Genomic DNA, 16,542 nt, shown 5'->3' with positions numbered 1-16,542 from the left:
ATCGGAGGGAGCAGGCGACAGAGCAGGGCACCTTGCACAGCCCTCTAAGCCCACGCGTGACAGCCCCTTCTCACTCGCGGCGATGGCACGGCTGAGGGCACCATGCAAGCCTTGCCAGTTACTTACGCTATACCTACACGATCCAGCATGTCCGTGGGACAGGACGGATGACTCTCGGTGTGCTGCGCTCCACACACTGCCACACGATGCTAAAAGCCCTATCGCTTTTTTTTTTTTTTTCTCTCTCCCCTCCCCTTGCTGTATCCCTGGATAGGCTTTGCAGTACATGCATTCAACGAAGTCATTTTATTTTATTTGTAGATAAGGGCAGCTCCCCACCAGCTTAGCTAAAAAACAGAGCCTCGCGGGAAAGGAAGGTGGGCGGGGGAGAACAGATTCCATTCAATAACCCATTCATGGAATGGCTTCACAAACGTAGGAGATGTTTGTTAAAATACTACATCTGGTGCTAAGTTTGTAGGGCTTCACTATTGTTATCAATCCTACGTAAACAAAATGGTTAACATACTATAGTATAAAATATTTAACCAAAATATTTAACCAAAATGGTTAACATTTTGATTAAATTATGAGCAATTTCTTGTAAAGTTCTTAATCCATTTAAAAATAACAATACCGCAGACTAAGTTATTTTTAAGACAAAAATTGGCTGGAGCTGAAGCAAAACCTGAATATCTTCCACAAGAGATGGTAGTGATTAACCCATCTGTGCAGCTGAGAAAAAAAAAATATCTATTTCAGATAGACATAAAAATTGACTTATTTCACTATGCAAAAGCATTGCTTATACCCTACCGTAAGCTGTTCTGTCAAAGTACATCTATTTCTGCCACTGGAATCATAAGCCGTAAACAAATAACCACTTATAATCATGGAATTATAAACTGTAAACAAATAACCACTTATAGTCATACTGAAGTGAACAATTCTAAGGATACTGCTCAGAGGACTTCTCTAATTCTATAAAATGTATTATCATACCACACATTTACTATTTCTTATAAATAAGGAAAAGTTCAGTAAAACATCTTTCAGCATTTATCGTTACTCTGCAATCAAAAAGGAGACTAAAACTGATCTCTAAGAAAATAATCTCTACTAATCATTCCCTTATACACATACAAGTCAAATAATTTGCACCCATTTTTGGCAGAACAGGAGAGAGCTAAAATTGTTTTCTATGAAAACTGACAATACAGGAAATAGTATTAGATTCCAATTCTGATTTCGTAAGGTTTCCCTTGTTTTGAAGTTTTTATTGTAGTCATGGTCACCTTATTACCTGAAGGGAAGAGACAACCGTCTACCTAGACAGACTCTGGGACAATTAAGACATCATCACCAGAAGGCATAAGCGTATAATTTAAAAAGTAGAACGTTGCGAGGGCTGGTCTGACGACTGGGCTAATAGCCAAAACAACTCTCAGTGCTCACACCGGCTTATTGTGTGGCCTTGACCAAATTATTAATCTCCTCAGCTTTCCCACTTGTAAAATTTGAATAGCAACACTTACAGCGCCGATCTCCTACCTCTTAGTGCTCAGGAGGGCTCTGAGGATTAACGACCCTACAGTGCTCTGAAAATGAACAACACTAACTGCCTATTCACAGTTAATACGTTTCAGTGCATTAAAGCACTGAAATACTAGAAATTCTAATTAAATCACCTTGGGTGCCTAAACACGGATGAACTAAAACACAGAGATTACTAAAATACCATCTCCTACCGTTTACAATCCCAAAATACCATGGGGTGGCTTATAGCTCTGTTATTTAAACCTGAGTTTGATCTCTGTCCGATCCTACTATTAAGCTCCGAACGACATTAAAAATGGCAGCAGCAGCGATGGCCACTGCTGTCTTCAAAAAGATCCCGCCCAGGGCAAGGCCGCGCCGAGTTAAAGCAGTCAGGAAACTCCACCCTTACCTCTGGCCCGTTGTTCCCAGCCTTCGCACCACATGTGGTCAGTCAACCAGAGGACCAGCAATTTTGGCAGATGCTACATGTGGTACTCAGTGATGTTCTTCAGAGATTGCAATTCTTAATTCAAGTAATGAAACAGAGTTTAAACTCATTAATTATCTCATTAGCAATAAATACGGAGGGGGTCGCACTGGCAAAGAACATACTGCAGCAAACCCAGCTGCATACTTCACGAAGTTGTGACAATGATCAGATGATCAATCAAAATGATAGTCCAAATTTCTATATCCAGAAATAAAAAAAAAAAAAAAGAGATAACAGTAAAGTTTTGTTTCAGTCCATAGAATGAACTGCTTGATTTAAAAACTGTATATATTTATACATTCATTTTCACCACTCTCTAAATGGTGGATAACTTGATTTTCTGATTGCTTCTCCCACCTCGCAGATGAACAAGAGCTAAAATTCTTTAAATGCTTTACTGGCCACACGATTCCACTGCGTGCCCTCGAATCACTAGTACAGGGTGGCTGCAAAGCCTTATCTGGGATCCCATCCCCTTGTTTGGCAGCAAAGATACTCCAGCCGCTTTGCGTGAATGACACGCATTGGAGCAACAACGTTTAGGGACCAACACCAAGAGTTCAAGTCCCTGCAAAGTGGTCTGGCGGATAAGCAAAAGCTTGAGTCATAAACTGCAAGAGGGAAAAAGAGGTTCTTGCTCTGGTTCAGCTACTGGAGATCCTTCTCATGGCTTTCTTACGCACACAGCTACTATCATGGGAAAGGCATCTCTCCAAGCTTTGTTCTTTCCACTAGACTTGCAGGGACAAACAGTAATTAACTGAAATGCCACTGTGATGGCAGTGGCTACCACAATTCCCGTAATTCCAGATTTCTTTTTTATTTGAGACTGTCAAAGAAATATTTTCAAAGAATTCATTGAATAGTACAGGAAAGCGTCATCATGTTACATCAGAAGTTCTAAATAAATTCAGTTGTTTATTATCTAAGCCCTTACAATCCTTTTCTCCTTAAAAAGGGACCATTTTTCTTCTGAATTTTCCACTTTAGAAGGAAAATTACTTCACAGAGGATTAGACCAAAGTAACTAATTGTAAACTAGGTGCCTTTAATGAGTGGTGTGGCTTATTAGAGTTTTCTAAAGCTGATGCAAGGGTATGTGTGCCATACTAGAAAGCTGAAAATCTTCAGTATGTAATTGGTTTAGTCTTAATTTCTTGAAATAAGTTTCTGTGCTATGGGAACTATCAGAAAGAAAGATAATCTTTGAAGGAAAATGAAGACTGGTAAAATCCAGAATTTGCATCTTGAGGAGAAGGTAATTCTGCATCTGTACAGTTCTTCAAATATTTTTTATACAGGATAGTGAAAAGTGGTTTAGTCTTTAACACATTTATATGTGCAACACATGGGGGCTCTCCACGTCTGACGAATTACTGCTGAAAGGATTTCTTTCTACATGCCATCTAATGATCCTGTATTACAGAAGGTAAGCCTGATGAAGCATACTCAGATGGAAAAGTACCACGCGACTTATGATAAACACACCGCAGTTTTATTCCAAAATGGTTTATGGTTCCAGTGTGTGCGTCTAAGGGAGACAACCAACATGTTAACAAACACAACATCAATCATATGTCACAAACCCAACAAGGCACTTGAAGCATAAGGAAATCTAAATCTGAGAACTCATAAGGTTACACTGATGCTAAATATAACCTTCTGGAAAGAATCTAAATTAGAAGGATTTTAAAATCTGAACTATCAAAAGAAATACAACCAGAAAACACAACTTCTTCCTCTACCAAGCAGAATTTAAAACATTCTCCAAGCCAGATCCTACAAGCATCCATAATATTGCTAACTTTACAGTGCAACTAATAACAAGAGTACACAAAAATAAGTGGTTTTAGCATTGGGCCTACATAAGGGATGTTCAAAAGAATCAGAGATACAAAGCACTAGATGTTTTCACAAACTATTCTTCTCTATATTCAAATTGTCAGTATTTTCACTTTAGCCCCTGTCATAGTTCAGCCCCGCTCAGGACCAAGCTTCTACACAGTCTCTCACTCACTCCCCCCACCCTCCAGTGGGACAGGGAGGAGAACTGGGAAAGAAAAGAAAGCAAAATTCCTGGGTTGAGATAAATAAATTTAAGAGAAATAACAGAAGAAAACAAAACACAGACAAATAAAACCCAAATATAGTACAATAGCTCACAGTAAATCCTGATGCTCAGTTCCCTCCCGAGTAGCAGAAGGCTCCCCCCAGCCCCATCCCCACTTTATACCCTGAGCAGGGGGTCACAGGGTGTGGAGCAGCCCTGGGGCCAGTTTGGGTAACCTGTCCCAGCTGGGGGCTAATTGGTAACTGTCCCAGCTGTGTCCCCAGCCACAGGGGCCACCAGCTCCAGCTCCTCTCCCAGCTCAGGTGAAAATTAACTCTGTCCTAGCCAGAACCAGGACAGCCCCTTGCTCACAAACACTATCTATAAAGAATTTGTACATGTGACTCTACTCATCTGAAATGCTCCATTTTGCATTATTAGTTGGTGCTGTCCTGTCTTTTTCAAGGAGGTACTGAAATTGATGTTGCTAATCTCTCTTGAAAGTTCTAGTATTGTTTGGGCTACACATACATTTAGAGTAGTATAGAAATCAGGTAACTTATAGGTTTTAAGTGTCCAAAGGGATGCACTTTCTCACTTTCACTGTAATACTAAATGCAAAACTTTGTAAAGTATTAAATGGAAAATTTTATTTACTATCTTTAAAAAACAAAATCATGGCTAATTTCATTCAGAAACAAGTGAGAAAGCAAGCACCATCAGTAAAAGAATAAGAGGAATATTATTTCTATGCTATTTTAATGCAACTAAACTAGTACTGATCTAATAGATGTTACTTCAGACCTTGCTGCAGAAAAAGTTTCTTGCACAAATGCTGTGAAAACTGTCATAAAAGTAACAAGTCACCCCTCTATTCATTCCCCTTAAAAAGTGCCCAAAATTCATAATTCCACAGGACAGCGGGGTTTTTGCACAGCCACTGATGCTGAGCAGATCATGTAAAAAAAAAAAAAAAAATTACATATCCAAAGACCTAAAATAAAGCAAAGTTTCTAGAGCTGTATCAGATCAAGGAAAAGATATGTATCTCATGTTTAAGTTTAAGGAAAGCACAAAAACCCAGTTATCAGAAACACTCATTTTAAGGCTATCAACTATTTTTTTTCAGACTGATGGAATGTTTGATGTGAAACATAAGCCAATAATGCATTTACCAACATGAAGAATAAACAGGTCTCCGAAAAGTCTTGTAAGCAAAATAATTTCTTACGTGCTTATACATATTCACCACCCTGTTCAAATGCTAAACTATTCATAAAAAAAAAAATGTATTACTAAGGCAAATCATATTGCAGCACGAACAAGGATTACTAGTTAAGGCTGCGGCATGGATTTTAACACTTCACTCTATTCCCTTCAAAGGCAGTCTGGATCTGCTATTAGATGTCATCCACAAGCAAACTACAATTCTTTGTTTAGTAACATTTAGAAAACACAAGTTTTCTATGTATTGCGAATTAAAATGTTTTCCAGTTCTGCATTTTCTTCTTACTTCACAAAGTATTACTGCAAATAATTTTCTCAGTGCAACTGCAAAAAGTTAATTTGTTCTAAGAGCCACATGAGCAGGAAATACAGATACGACAGTGCTCGCCATACCAATGCAGGAGGAAACGTAATAAGGCAAAGGAAAATACCTAAAAAACCTGGAAGGGCAATTGCTTGCCATTGTAGATAATTTTGGGCACGGTATACATTCCATATTATCAACTGCAGCCCGTTCCACAGAACAGGACCTCTGACTGCGACTCAAAACATCAAATACAGTTAACAGAAAACATTCTCCAGTCTCAAGACCACAACTGGAAGCCACAGAGGGGCCAGCAAGGCTTCTGTCTGGCATCCTCTGAGGCACAGCCAGAGGAGTCTGAATTTGGGCCTTAATCCCTAAGTAAAACACAGTGATCATGACTCCCTATGAGACAGGTGTGAGTCTGAAATGTTTTTCCCAGCGACCCGAGGAAATAAAAAAGAATAACGGGCAAGTTACTTAGAGGTTTCCAGAAAAATTTTGGCCTAGAAAACGGGCAAAGAAACACTCCTGTGCAAATCTGTGGGGCACAAGGAGGTACAATTCTGATGAGAAAGTGGGTAAATGTCCATCATATATTCTTAGTCAATTACAAATAAGCAGCTGTGTTTATTTTTACTCAACCTATTTACATTTATGTTTGCTCTCCAGATTGCAAAACATCCCAGGGATACTTTTGTCAGTAACATTAGATATATGATACATACTTCCTACTAAAATGCATGTGAAAACCTAAATACTTTTCTAAATATATGATGTAAAGCACTGTAAGGATTGTTACTTAACAGACTTTAAACATACTTTAATCATTACATAAACACAACCACACAAATGCCACAACCCTGTACACGAGCAGGTGGAAGGAAGAGGATGGGACCACCTACAGCTCAGTTACTGTTGGCCTTCTCTCCTTTCAAGTCCTGTTGGCACAGAGGATGTCACAGCTTGTGGATGCAAGCAACCACTTGCTTCTGTTCATCTGTGGCACAACATAGTTGACTAATTAATTTTTTAGAAGTACTGGAGATGTGACACTTAATATATGGGATTGAATACAGATTAGCATTACAGTCATCACAAAGCCTTCGTAGCCTCAAATTTGTCGTCTTCCAGCAAAGTTTCCTTTAATGTGCAAATGAACAATGCCACTACGTATCTAGAAATAAACAGTGTCATTATGGTCACGACTTGTCATGTAAGCAGGCATTCAGAATTACATTAATGGCATACAGCAAGCTGGCAGATAAAGACAGGCCCAATAAGAGACACGCAGCCACCTGCCTGCTATCACATCCAGATGCCTTCCTACCAGCGGCATCCCAAAGTGGTGTTACAAAAATCTCCCTCCCCGCCACGTTCACACACTGAAGATCTCTTCACAAGTTGCAAGGGCTTTCTTGGCCCAATTCTAAAGACAGAATGCGTTTGCCTGATCAAGTAGGGACGTGAAACCATTTCAAAAACTTAAAACCAGCAAAAGCTAGGACATCGGTTCAGAGGGCAGACTGCCCACAGAAAAAAAAACCCAAAGATAACAGGAAGATCAGCAAGTGGGCTGGCTGAAGTGCCCAAAACCCTCAAAATAACTGTTGAGTACAAGGAAATATAGTAATTAATTTTTTTTACTTTGCATTTGCAATTTTTGAGATTAACCAAATCAATGAGTTTGGAGTCACTTCATACGTCACTAGCCACGCCTCACCCAAAGCAAAAGGACTGGCATACACTGCGGCAAAAAGGGCAACAAGGGGACTCCCAATAGGAGCCTCAGTGCCCGGGCAGCTCAGTGATTCAGCTTCCTCCTTAACGAGATGCAAAACATATCTCCAAAATAGATGGTCCCTTGGAAGGACTTAAGGAGACCAGTGTTAAGTTTGTAATCCACCAGGGAGTGTATAAAATGTATTTCATATCACCTCCTATATATAATGTTTCCAAGAACAATTAGGGCACAGTATTTTACAAACAAATTTAACACTTTTTCTGACAAACTGCTGTGGACTTCTGTCGTTATTTTTAGCAGTTTCAATTGGATTTGGTATGGTTGGAAACAGAAGGGGAAATCTGAAGCAATCAGGATGTGACACTCATTAACGCTTTCACAAAATACCCATTGGATTTGCATAAAGTCTGCAAAGATTCATTGGTGAATCTTTAATATCAGATTTCCCTTGGTTTTACACCACATTCAACTCCATTTGCCCTCCCTTTCTCCTCTTGCCCTCCTGTGAGAATCACTGTAAATAGTTCATAACAAAGCATAATTAAATGTATAACTAAAATATACATCTAATCACCCAAAAGCTTATCTACTCACATATATAATTTTGCAACTTGCAAATATTTTCCAAGAAATTACTCTGTAAGGGAGATAAATAAGAACTGGATGCAATGGCACTCCAAGCCACCTACTAAATCTGGAGATTTCCAGACAAGCTTCTTTACAAGCTGGGTATAAAAAACACCCATGGCACAGCTTACATACAGCACAGTCTTTGCATGTAAAATATCAGTAAAAGATTCTGGAAAATGGATAAACCACTAAGGCGGCTAAATATTTCTAATTCTGATAAACACAAAAGTTTAAAGTAAATTACGCCACTATTCAGGGAGACATTTCTTGCTACTGCCAACATCATATAATGTGGCAAAAAAAAAAAAAAAAAAATCAAAATATCTAGGTCATTAAAGACTTATTTGAGAAGTAGAAGCTTCTCAGGAGTCAATATTTACTATGTATTTTTAGCTGAACTACATAGTACCTATTTGACTACATCAAGGTATGGCATTACAACAGACAATGCAATATATAATGGAAAGTTCACAATGAACAAAATAGTGATGTTTTCTCTTTTGAATTATTAAAAAAAGTTTAGATTTTTAAATCAGCCTTTAAGCTCAGTATTCTGCTGATAAAAATGCTTTTTGGTTAGCTTTGGTTTTAAAATAGAATTCTCCTATAAGCATGATTGTTATCCTGAGCTTGGCATTAATAGGACACACTTAATTTTAAGCAGATTTAGTATGACTTTCAGAATAAAATTTTTAAGTAAAATTCAATTACTTTCCCAATCATAAATTCCTGTAAAAACATATAAATGACATTTAATTCCTGGTATGCTATACTCAAATCCAAACACTTGTGAACAGTATAAGCTTAGAAATTATTTGAACAATGTATATGTAACTGAACAGCTGCCCCAGACAACAAGTTATTTAACTTGCTTGCATTTTGAGCAAATTTATTCACTGAGAGTCTTACTTCATTGCTCCTACTCAACAGATTATTATCTCTCTCTGATAGTGCACTGGCACGTGAAAGATTTTTCCAAAAGAAAATACAGCCTGAAGTAGTAGAGGGCCAAGATGCATCTCTGTATTTTTACTTCTGGTTAAACTCTTGGTTCAGATCATCTTTATGTCTTTTTCATTACGGAGTAGCAGAAGTATGCCAGGAAGAAAAATGCATAGATGGGCTTCTGTTTGTTTTGTGGATTCCTTTTAAAAATAAATCAGAATTTCAGAACTTTGGGAATTATTTTTTTCCTGCTGAACAACTGTAAATTGTAATGAGGTCACTTGAAGTGCAGATAGTCATAATTTTTGAAGTTTTCTCTGTGACCATTTTTTATTTGGGTTTTCATTAAAAAAAAAAAAAACCAACAACCCACCCCAAGCTTGATTTACTTTTTAATCTGTTACGTGTAACAATTTAAAAAAAAAAAGTTTTTTTTAGTGAGCAGAATTCTCATTCCAATGCTTTAATACTTCCAAAGCACAACTGAATAGAAAACAACACTAGATCTTGGTAAGTAAAAACTCAAAAAAAAATTTCTCTACCTCAGCCTTACCCATTTTTAAGTCTTAACCACCAAAACATCATTTTTAACCACACAAAAAACCACAATATGCTTGAGTTAATTTCAATATTCACAATACCAACAACATACTCTAAGCCATTCCTCAAGTAATTCTCCTTGAAGAATTCAGAAGCGGGCTGTTAAGACAGCAAAGCACTCTGGCATTTAATGGTTGCAAGACTGCACATGTTCCACCCTTAACTGTAGAATAAGGAAAATATTAATCAAAAAAGCATTAAAGGCTTTCACAGTGTACTAAAGCACCCTGATGTACTCACACATGAACTTCCTGACCTTGTGACTGAAGTGATAGTTCTCCTCAAACAGCCACTGCGAAAATGGGCTGTTAGAAAATAAAAAGTCTTCACTTTTATTTCACTAATTCAGCTGGCACAGTAATGACTTTCCTGAACACGTGATTTCTCAAAGCTCAAAGAAAAGTTCATCGCGTATTTCCTTCTCATTTCTCTGTCTCAATAGCACGAACTCTAGATCAAAACATACTGATGCTACGCTGTCCCTTAAAACAAAGCCACGTAAAGCTCACAAAACAGCCTTTTTCTGCCTTGCACCAGGTCAGAGATGGCAGGCTGCCAACCGGGTGAAAAATAAATTTCAAAATGGAAAACCAGGAAAAGGAAGAGGACACTGTGCATTCTGGTGCTTCATCACTCCCTGTGCCTGGCTATAGTGGACATTTTTTGGTGGGTTAAGGGGACAGAGCGCCCACTGCCTCACACACTCCCACACAGTAACTCGGCAGCAACTGCAGTATGGATAACACACATTGCTATCACTATATGGTGACTTTTTTGCCACTCATCCCTTGCGTCTGTGACAACCGTGTCTGTAGCACTGAAGAAAATAACCCCAAACAAAACTTTGAAATTGGGTACCAGAAATTTGGCCCTGAGGAATCTGATTAAGTATGAATTTCTTATATATGATAATATGGAAAAAACAGACCAAGTATTTTAAGGATGCCAAACTCCTGGATACGCAGCTGGCAGATAAGGCCTGAGACTGGGCAGATACACGTCAGCAGGTCGACAGAGCAAGATGCTGAGTGCGCCCAGCTGCCAGGCTCCTCGCTAGCACTCAGCGCATGCAGAGGTCTGTCTGCGCGAGAGAAACCTTAACTCTGATTCCTTGGGTATGATTTTTGGGCATCAAGGCTACGAATCCTTCCCCCCACTCTAAGTGGCAGAAAATGAAAGAACTCATTACTTGTACAGTGAGAGCTCTTTAACCTGGCAATGCAATAAAAGTATCAGTCCAAAAGTGAGGAAATATATATATATATATGTATAGCTTCTATACATTATTTACAGAGCTAATAAAGAGCTGGCCTGTGCCAGAGCGAGCCGTGTACTCTACTCCTCTCTGCCCAGCACAATCAGCAGTGGTCACTAGAGAACAGTCAAGTCTGTGGAAATGCAGAGAACAAGAGCGGCGCATACTCTGAAATAGCCAGCATACCAAGCAGTGTTTGGCTGTTCCTGCCCAATCCAGCACATGGAGTTAGAGGTGGCACTAAAGGAAAGACATTCTTCCAAATGAGGAAACGCCAATTACACTTCCATGACAATAATATGGTCATGCCCCTGCTCCAGACACTTAACTTCTACCAAAACGCTTTTCCAGAGAGATCAGACTTCGTTTTAAAACCATGTGAAAAGTCAGCACTCTTATTTCATTCTAGTAGCACTATTTTTTTCCCTCCTGATTGTACAATTACTGTTCCTACCAAATGCCACCAACTTTTAGTATGTTCTGAGGTTCAGATAATTTCAAGGCTTTTAATCCTTTCACTCCTCTTCAAGAAAACCCTCAATCCCATCATTCAGAAGATAATAGTGTTTTTACAGTGTTTTAGTTTAAGTGCTAATTTTACCTGGAAAATAAAATGGTGTTCACGCTTTAAGCAACACAGAAGAAAAATAGTCAAAATTCAGGAGACAAGTCAGGGCAACATATTCCACATTGTCTTCAACTGAATAAAGTTAATTTGTGGATATAAAATTCTGAATTAGAATTTCACTAATAATAAAACTGCAAGTGAACTTTATCTCATGTTGTAATAAAATATTACTCAAAGGTTAAGTACATTGTATCTCCCTTTAGTGGAAAGTTAGAAAGAAAGAACAAAGACATTTAGGAGATTATCCTTATATATCTAAATACATTTACGTATGTGTGATATTTATGTTCCCAAAGGAAAATATTTGCTGGGGCTTTCTAAACAAATACCCTGTACCATTATTCCATCAATTCCATATCACTCCCTGCTGCTGCCTCCTTTCCTCACCTGCCCCGACAGGCTCTAATGTCCAACATGCATGGAGGCTGCGTCCCTGAAAACAAGTGGGTGCAGCACTGCTTGCTTAGCACAGAGCTGAAAATTCCACATTCTGTTGCTGTTAACAATTCATGTCAGATCACGAGTACAAAAGAAATTTCTTGCCACAAATTCCAACATTACAATGGCACTACCATCCATGTATTATTTGCAAAGTCTAACTGATCTAGAACCTCTAGCAGCAGAAACCAGATGTTTCAACTGAATTTAAATATGTCATTCCTCACAATCCGTTCTTCTGCCTTCCCATATAAGAACTAAAATTCATTTACCTGAGCCTGTATCAATCAGTCAAGGAGAAAGACAAGATAGTAAAGCTAGTGTGTTTGGACTTAAGCAGGTAAGATTCACTTGGAGGTAACTTGATTTGAACAGTGAAAATGGTGGCAAGTGGGGGACACTCACAGTACTTTGAGGTGTGAACTTGTTAATGGACAAGCAACGAGACTCCAGACAGCTTTCACTTCCAGACAGCCTAACGGAGCAAGCTCAAAAGGTAAAAGATACAGCACTAAGGAGGGGTGAGCACTAAAATGGGGTGAAGACAGGTGTTGGGAGAACCAAGCAGTAAAGAGAGCAAGTTCCCACAAGTCTATTGCTAGGCTTAAGTTAATGTTGCAGTAAGAAAAAACTCGGGGGAGAGAGATGGAAAGGAAAGGAAAACTGTTACAATTCTACGTCCTGTATTATACAGTTCTCATTACTTCTCTCTCCCTTGAACATCTGACACACCGAATAAACATTATATATATATTGATATACATACACGTATTTAATGTCCTCAACAGACTAGCAGGTACAGCACATCTTGATTGGGATTATTCGGAACATACAAAAGCGACAAATTTATTTGAATTACAAAGCCAAAAACAATGGCCAGTAGTATTTTCTATGGAGGTTGTTTAGATCAGTTGCTTAAAAACAGGTTGGAAGGTTCTGACTACCAGTGCTTTCACAATAGCGGCATCACCTTTTAGTAAGATGGGAAGAGTAAGACTTCATTTACAAAAGACAATTTCCTGTATTCTTATGAGTCATCACACAACATTAAATCTTTTTTTTATTATGCGGAGAACTGTGGGTTTTGGATGATTTCACTAATTAAACTTGAAGTCAGAGTAGAATGACTTTCGGAACGCTACATCACTTACAGATTCATCTGTTTTTATTAACACACACATCTAGAGAAGAGATTTCACCATCACATCAACTCTGCTCTGGTAGTTTTATTATTGCCATTCTAACACTCACAGTGACTTCATCTGCTCTGGATGATACAAATGTCTTCCTCACAGAAGTGGCACATCTACTATGCAGATTTCTGAAAACAACCCTTTCAAGATTTTTTAGATGGTGGCTCCATCTACATCCTTAGAAGACTAACCAATATTTCAAGAGAACAGAATCTTCCATTTTTGTGTTTGTTTACATTTCTTGTAACTACACATCACCCCAAGCAAATAAACTCTATGAGCACGGTTTTCTAACCAGGAAAGCTGTGCAGTATTTATTGAAAACATATAATTAATACTGTTATTATGAAAGCATGCAACAGCAAAGGTAAAATTACAACTCATCCTTACCTTGAAATCTGGCATAAAACCTGAAATTAAATCTTATCTAAATGCCAATATCAAGGAAAAGAAAAACAACATCAAAGGCAAAACTAGAGTGTGTGTCTTATTTCCTATTGTAGTTTTTTGTATATTTACAGAATAGAAAGACAGCAAAAAAAAAGATATTTAAACAGTCATAACTGAATCACCTGGAACAATAAGTGGCTGGCATGTGTATGAAGGGAAACCTCTTCCCATCAAAGCCTTGAAAAGACAGCGCTCTAAATCAACTCCAAATCTAGAATCTGAGAGCTGTGAGAATACAGCAAGATATAATTCTCCTGATGAATCATATGCCATATACTGATAGGGACCCATGCAATTACACAAAATAGACTAATTTTTACCATATCCAAGTAGATATGAAATAATTTTCATGGGAATAACCCAATAACAACCAAACTACTATCCATACCCCTGTGAGCAAAGAGAGAGAAATGTAGATGGCTACATGTCTGCAGCACCAACTGAAAGCAGAAGTCAGGAATTCTGTGAAAACGTTCACTGGAGCAAGAGGAAACGTTTACACAGCTTTTCAGTGGAGAACTTGACAACAGAAGGTGGGATAGCAGCTACAATAAATAATGAAATCAATTGGTCTGTTCTTGCAAAATGAGACAGGACGTTATTTTGTAGAAATCTGCTGCTCCAATTATCTGGGTTATTAGAGAAAAGATTCAATACTCTAGGCAACTTGACACACAGTTCTTCTGGAACCCGCAACAAAGAAGCTAATCTATTAGGTAGCAATGCCAGAACATTAGAAATGAAGTTTTCACAGGAAAGGCATTTTCAGCTTGTGCCAATTCTATTATATAAATCTTCAAATAATAAGCAGCTCACTAAATTTAATCCAGCTGGAATTGACTCAAATAAGCAAAAATGACATGCCTTCAATCCAGAATGACTGACAGGCCAAGAAAACGAGAGAACAATTGGAATGACAGTATAAGTCACAGTGTAAATTTCCACTGAACTATCGGGGAAGTCTGCACGATACCACCAGTGACAGTTGTTGAGCTAGCATGAAAAGAGTTAGAAAATAATTGCTTAGACTGAAGAACACAGATCAGAGTATAAAGATTTGAATAGACCAAACTAAGAATGGAGACACAAGGGCCAAATACAGGCTCACTTCTTAATCGCAAAGACAATAATAGTACAAAAAGTGCAACCACAATGCTCAGACTCCCTGGCAAACACTGCTCACTGTGCTTCAATAGAGTGAAAAAATAACATCCATCACGGCTGAGTTTTCACCGAGAGTAAGGACAGAAGTGCCAGGTAAGTCCTTATTGCGACCACCTCTACGGCTCATCAGATGTGTTCACACCACAAGACAGAGGAAAGCAGAGAGCAGAGCCAAGACTATCAATTCCAATAAGAGAATCCCAATCAGCGACTGCCAGAAGTAGAAATACTATCACAACAAACCGATTTTGGGAAAGAAAATTATTTCAATCTTATACTGCACCTAGCATGACTTTCTTTGGATGACAGAAGCAAATACAGTAATTCCAAAGTATCTTACTAAATTCATCACAGGTTTTCACTTAAAAGAAAACTAATAAAAGTAAACTTTTGGGCTACATTGGCCAAGACAAGGTAAGTGTACATTAAAATCTGCTCTTTAACAGCTTAGAGAAAAAGAGACTGCCTTGGAAGCAGGGAGGGAGAAGTAATGTAATACCCGACACCTCTCATGATCTGAGATAGGCTGAGGACACGATCCTCTTGCTGCCTGTACCACTGAAAATCAGAGTCCGCTGCACAACACAGACTCTCCCCAAGTACGGCAAAAATGAAATATGTGTACCAAAACCTGTGAGCTGTTCCATACAGATACAGTCCTACACCTCAGCAGAGCCCTTCTTCTGGTGAGGGTCTGACTTCTCTTACTGCACATCTTTCAGTTAAGTGAGATACAAACTTGTAACTGTTGATGACACTGACTTCTTAGACACAACTACATCATCCACTAGAGAGCACAGCAACATTTTCAAACACATTCTGCTGACATCTGCAAGTGCTAAAGGTCTTTGTTGCACTCAATGTCACTCTTACATACAATAAATATGCTAAACAATCTCTCATGTAAAACAGAGATAACAAATGTACTTAATACAATGCTTTAAGGAAAAAAAGGCCAACAGACCATGAACTTTTAATGAACAAATTTCAGCAGTTTACAGCCTGGCATGGAGTTTCAGACATTCTTGATGAAATAACTTGTTTTGCATTATATACCTCTGTGTGTGTATATATAATAAAATATGAGAAAAAGATAAAATACATTCTTCATCCCGACAGGAGAAAACCATAGCGGCACTGCTTATCAGTATGCTCAGCAAGAGCTGGTTTTCTTCCCATTCTGCAATATATTCTGGTGATGTCATCGTGTTTCTACTTCCCATTAAAGAAAACCTTTTCTTATTTCACATCGTAACAGGCATCCTGTAAAACTAATCTTTCATTTAAAAAAAAAAAAAAATTCTTTGCTTTGCTTTATTTTTCAGCTGTTCAGAACAAAGAGCATAATACATTAAAGTACTCTGGAATACTTTAAAATACGCATTTAAAACTGTTAGATTCCCATAAGCCTTCATCAATGCACTGATAAAGGTGCCCACAGCATCCACACATCTGAATAGTGCATCTGCGTGCCACAGGTAGACTAACTTTAAATTTGCCCTAAGTCACTCAAAAGGCTATAATTTTTAGACAGCCTTACTGCAACAAAAATTAAAATAAATCTGGACTAAAGCAGAAATTTTGTTTTTCAGCAAAATTCTGCACCTCTGGATCACAATAAGGACTGGTTCAACTATATCATACAAAAACAAGTCCTCACATGAGGATGAGAAGAAACTCAGCTTGTGCAAATGATCACGAGAAGACACGACACGACTGGATAGAAACAAGGCTCAGTCCTACGTGTTCGTGCGGGTTGCTGTTTCAGGAGGAGTCTCGGCAGGGCCGCAGAGCCCCCGTCCCAGGACAAGCGTAGCGCCGCACGCTCGGGGCTGCCCACGCAGGGCCAGAACCAGCCACGCTGCAGCCACCCAAGAGCACGGTG

The 16,542-nt window shown here is 38.6% G+C and overlaps 1 protein-coding gene across 21 annotated transcripts in view; it reads right to left on the bottom strand.

The window, feature by feature from the left end:
• The window catches only part of RBFOX1 (RNA binding fox-1 homolog 1), a 968,785-nt gene that overhangs the window by 639,304 nt on the left and 312,939 nt on the right, over nucleotides 1–16,542 (bottom strand). Inside the window, exon 1 of one of the 21 annotated variants that reach the window (XM_086759506.1) lies at nucleotides 138–176. The exons of the other annotated variants lie outside the window; for them this stretch is intronic. Within the exon in view, the coding sequence (XP_086615632.1) occupies nucleotides 138–149 (12 nt within the window). The 5' untranslated portion in view covers nucleotides 150–176. Of the gene's footprint in view, nucleotides 1–137; nucleotides 177–16,542 lie in introns of those variants that run through there. 21 annotated transcript variants of the gene reach the window in all.

Source organism: Chlamydotis macqueenii, chromosome 15 (genome assembly GCF_036417535.1).
Source record: "Chlamydotis macqueenii isolate bChlMac1 chromosome 15, bChlMac1.mat, whole genome shotgun sequence".
NCBI classification, from domain to species: Eukaryota; Metazoa; Chordata; class Aves; order Otidiformes; family Otididae; genus Chlamydotis; species Chlamydotis macqueenii.
This window is presented reverse-complemented; position numbering and strand designations above follow the sequence as displayed.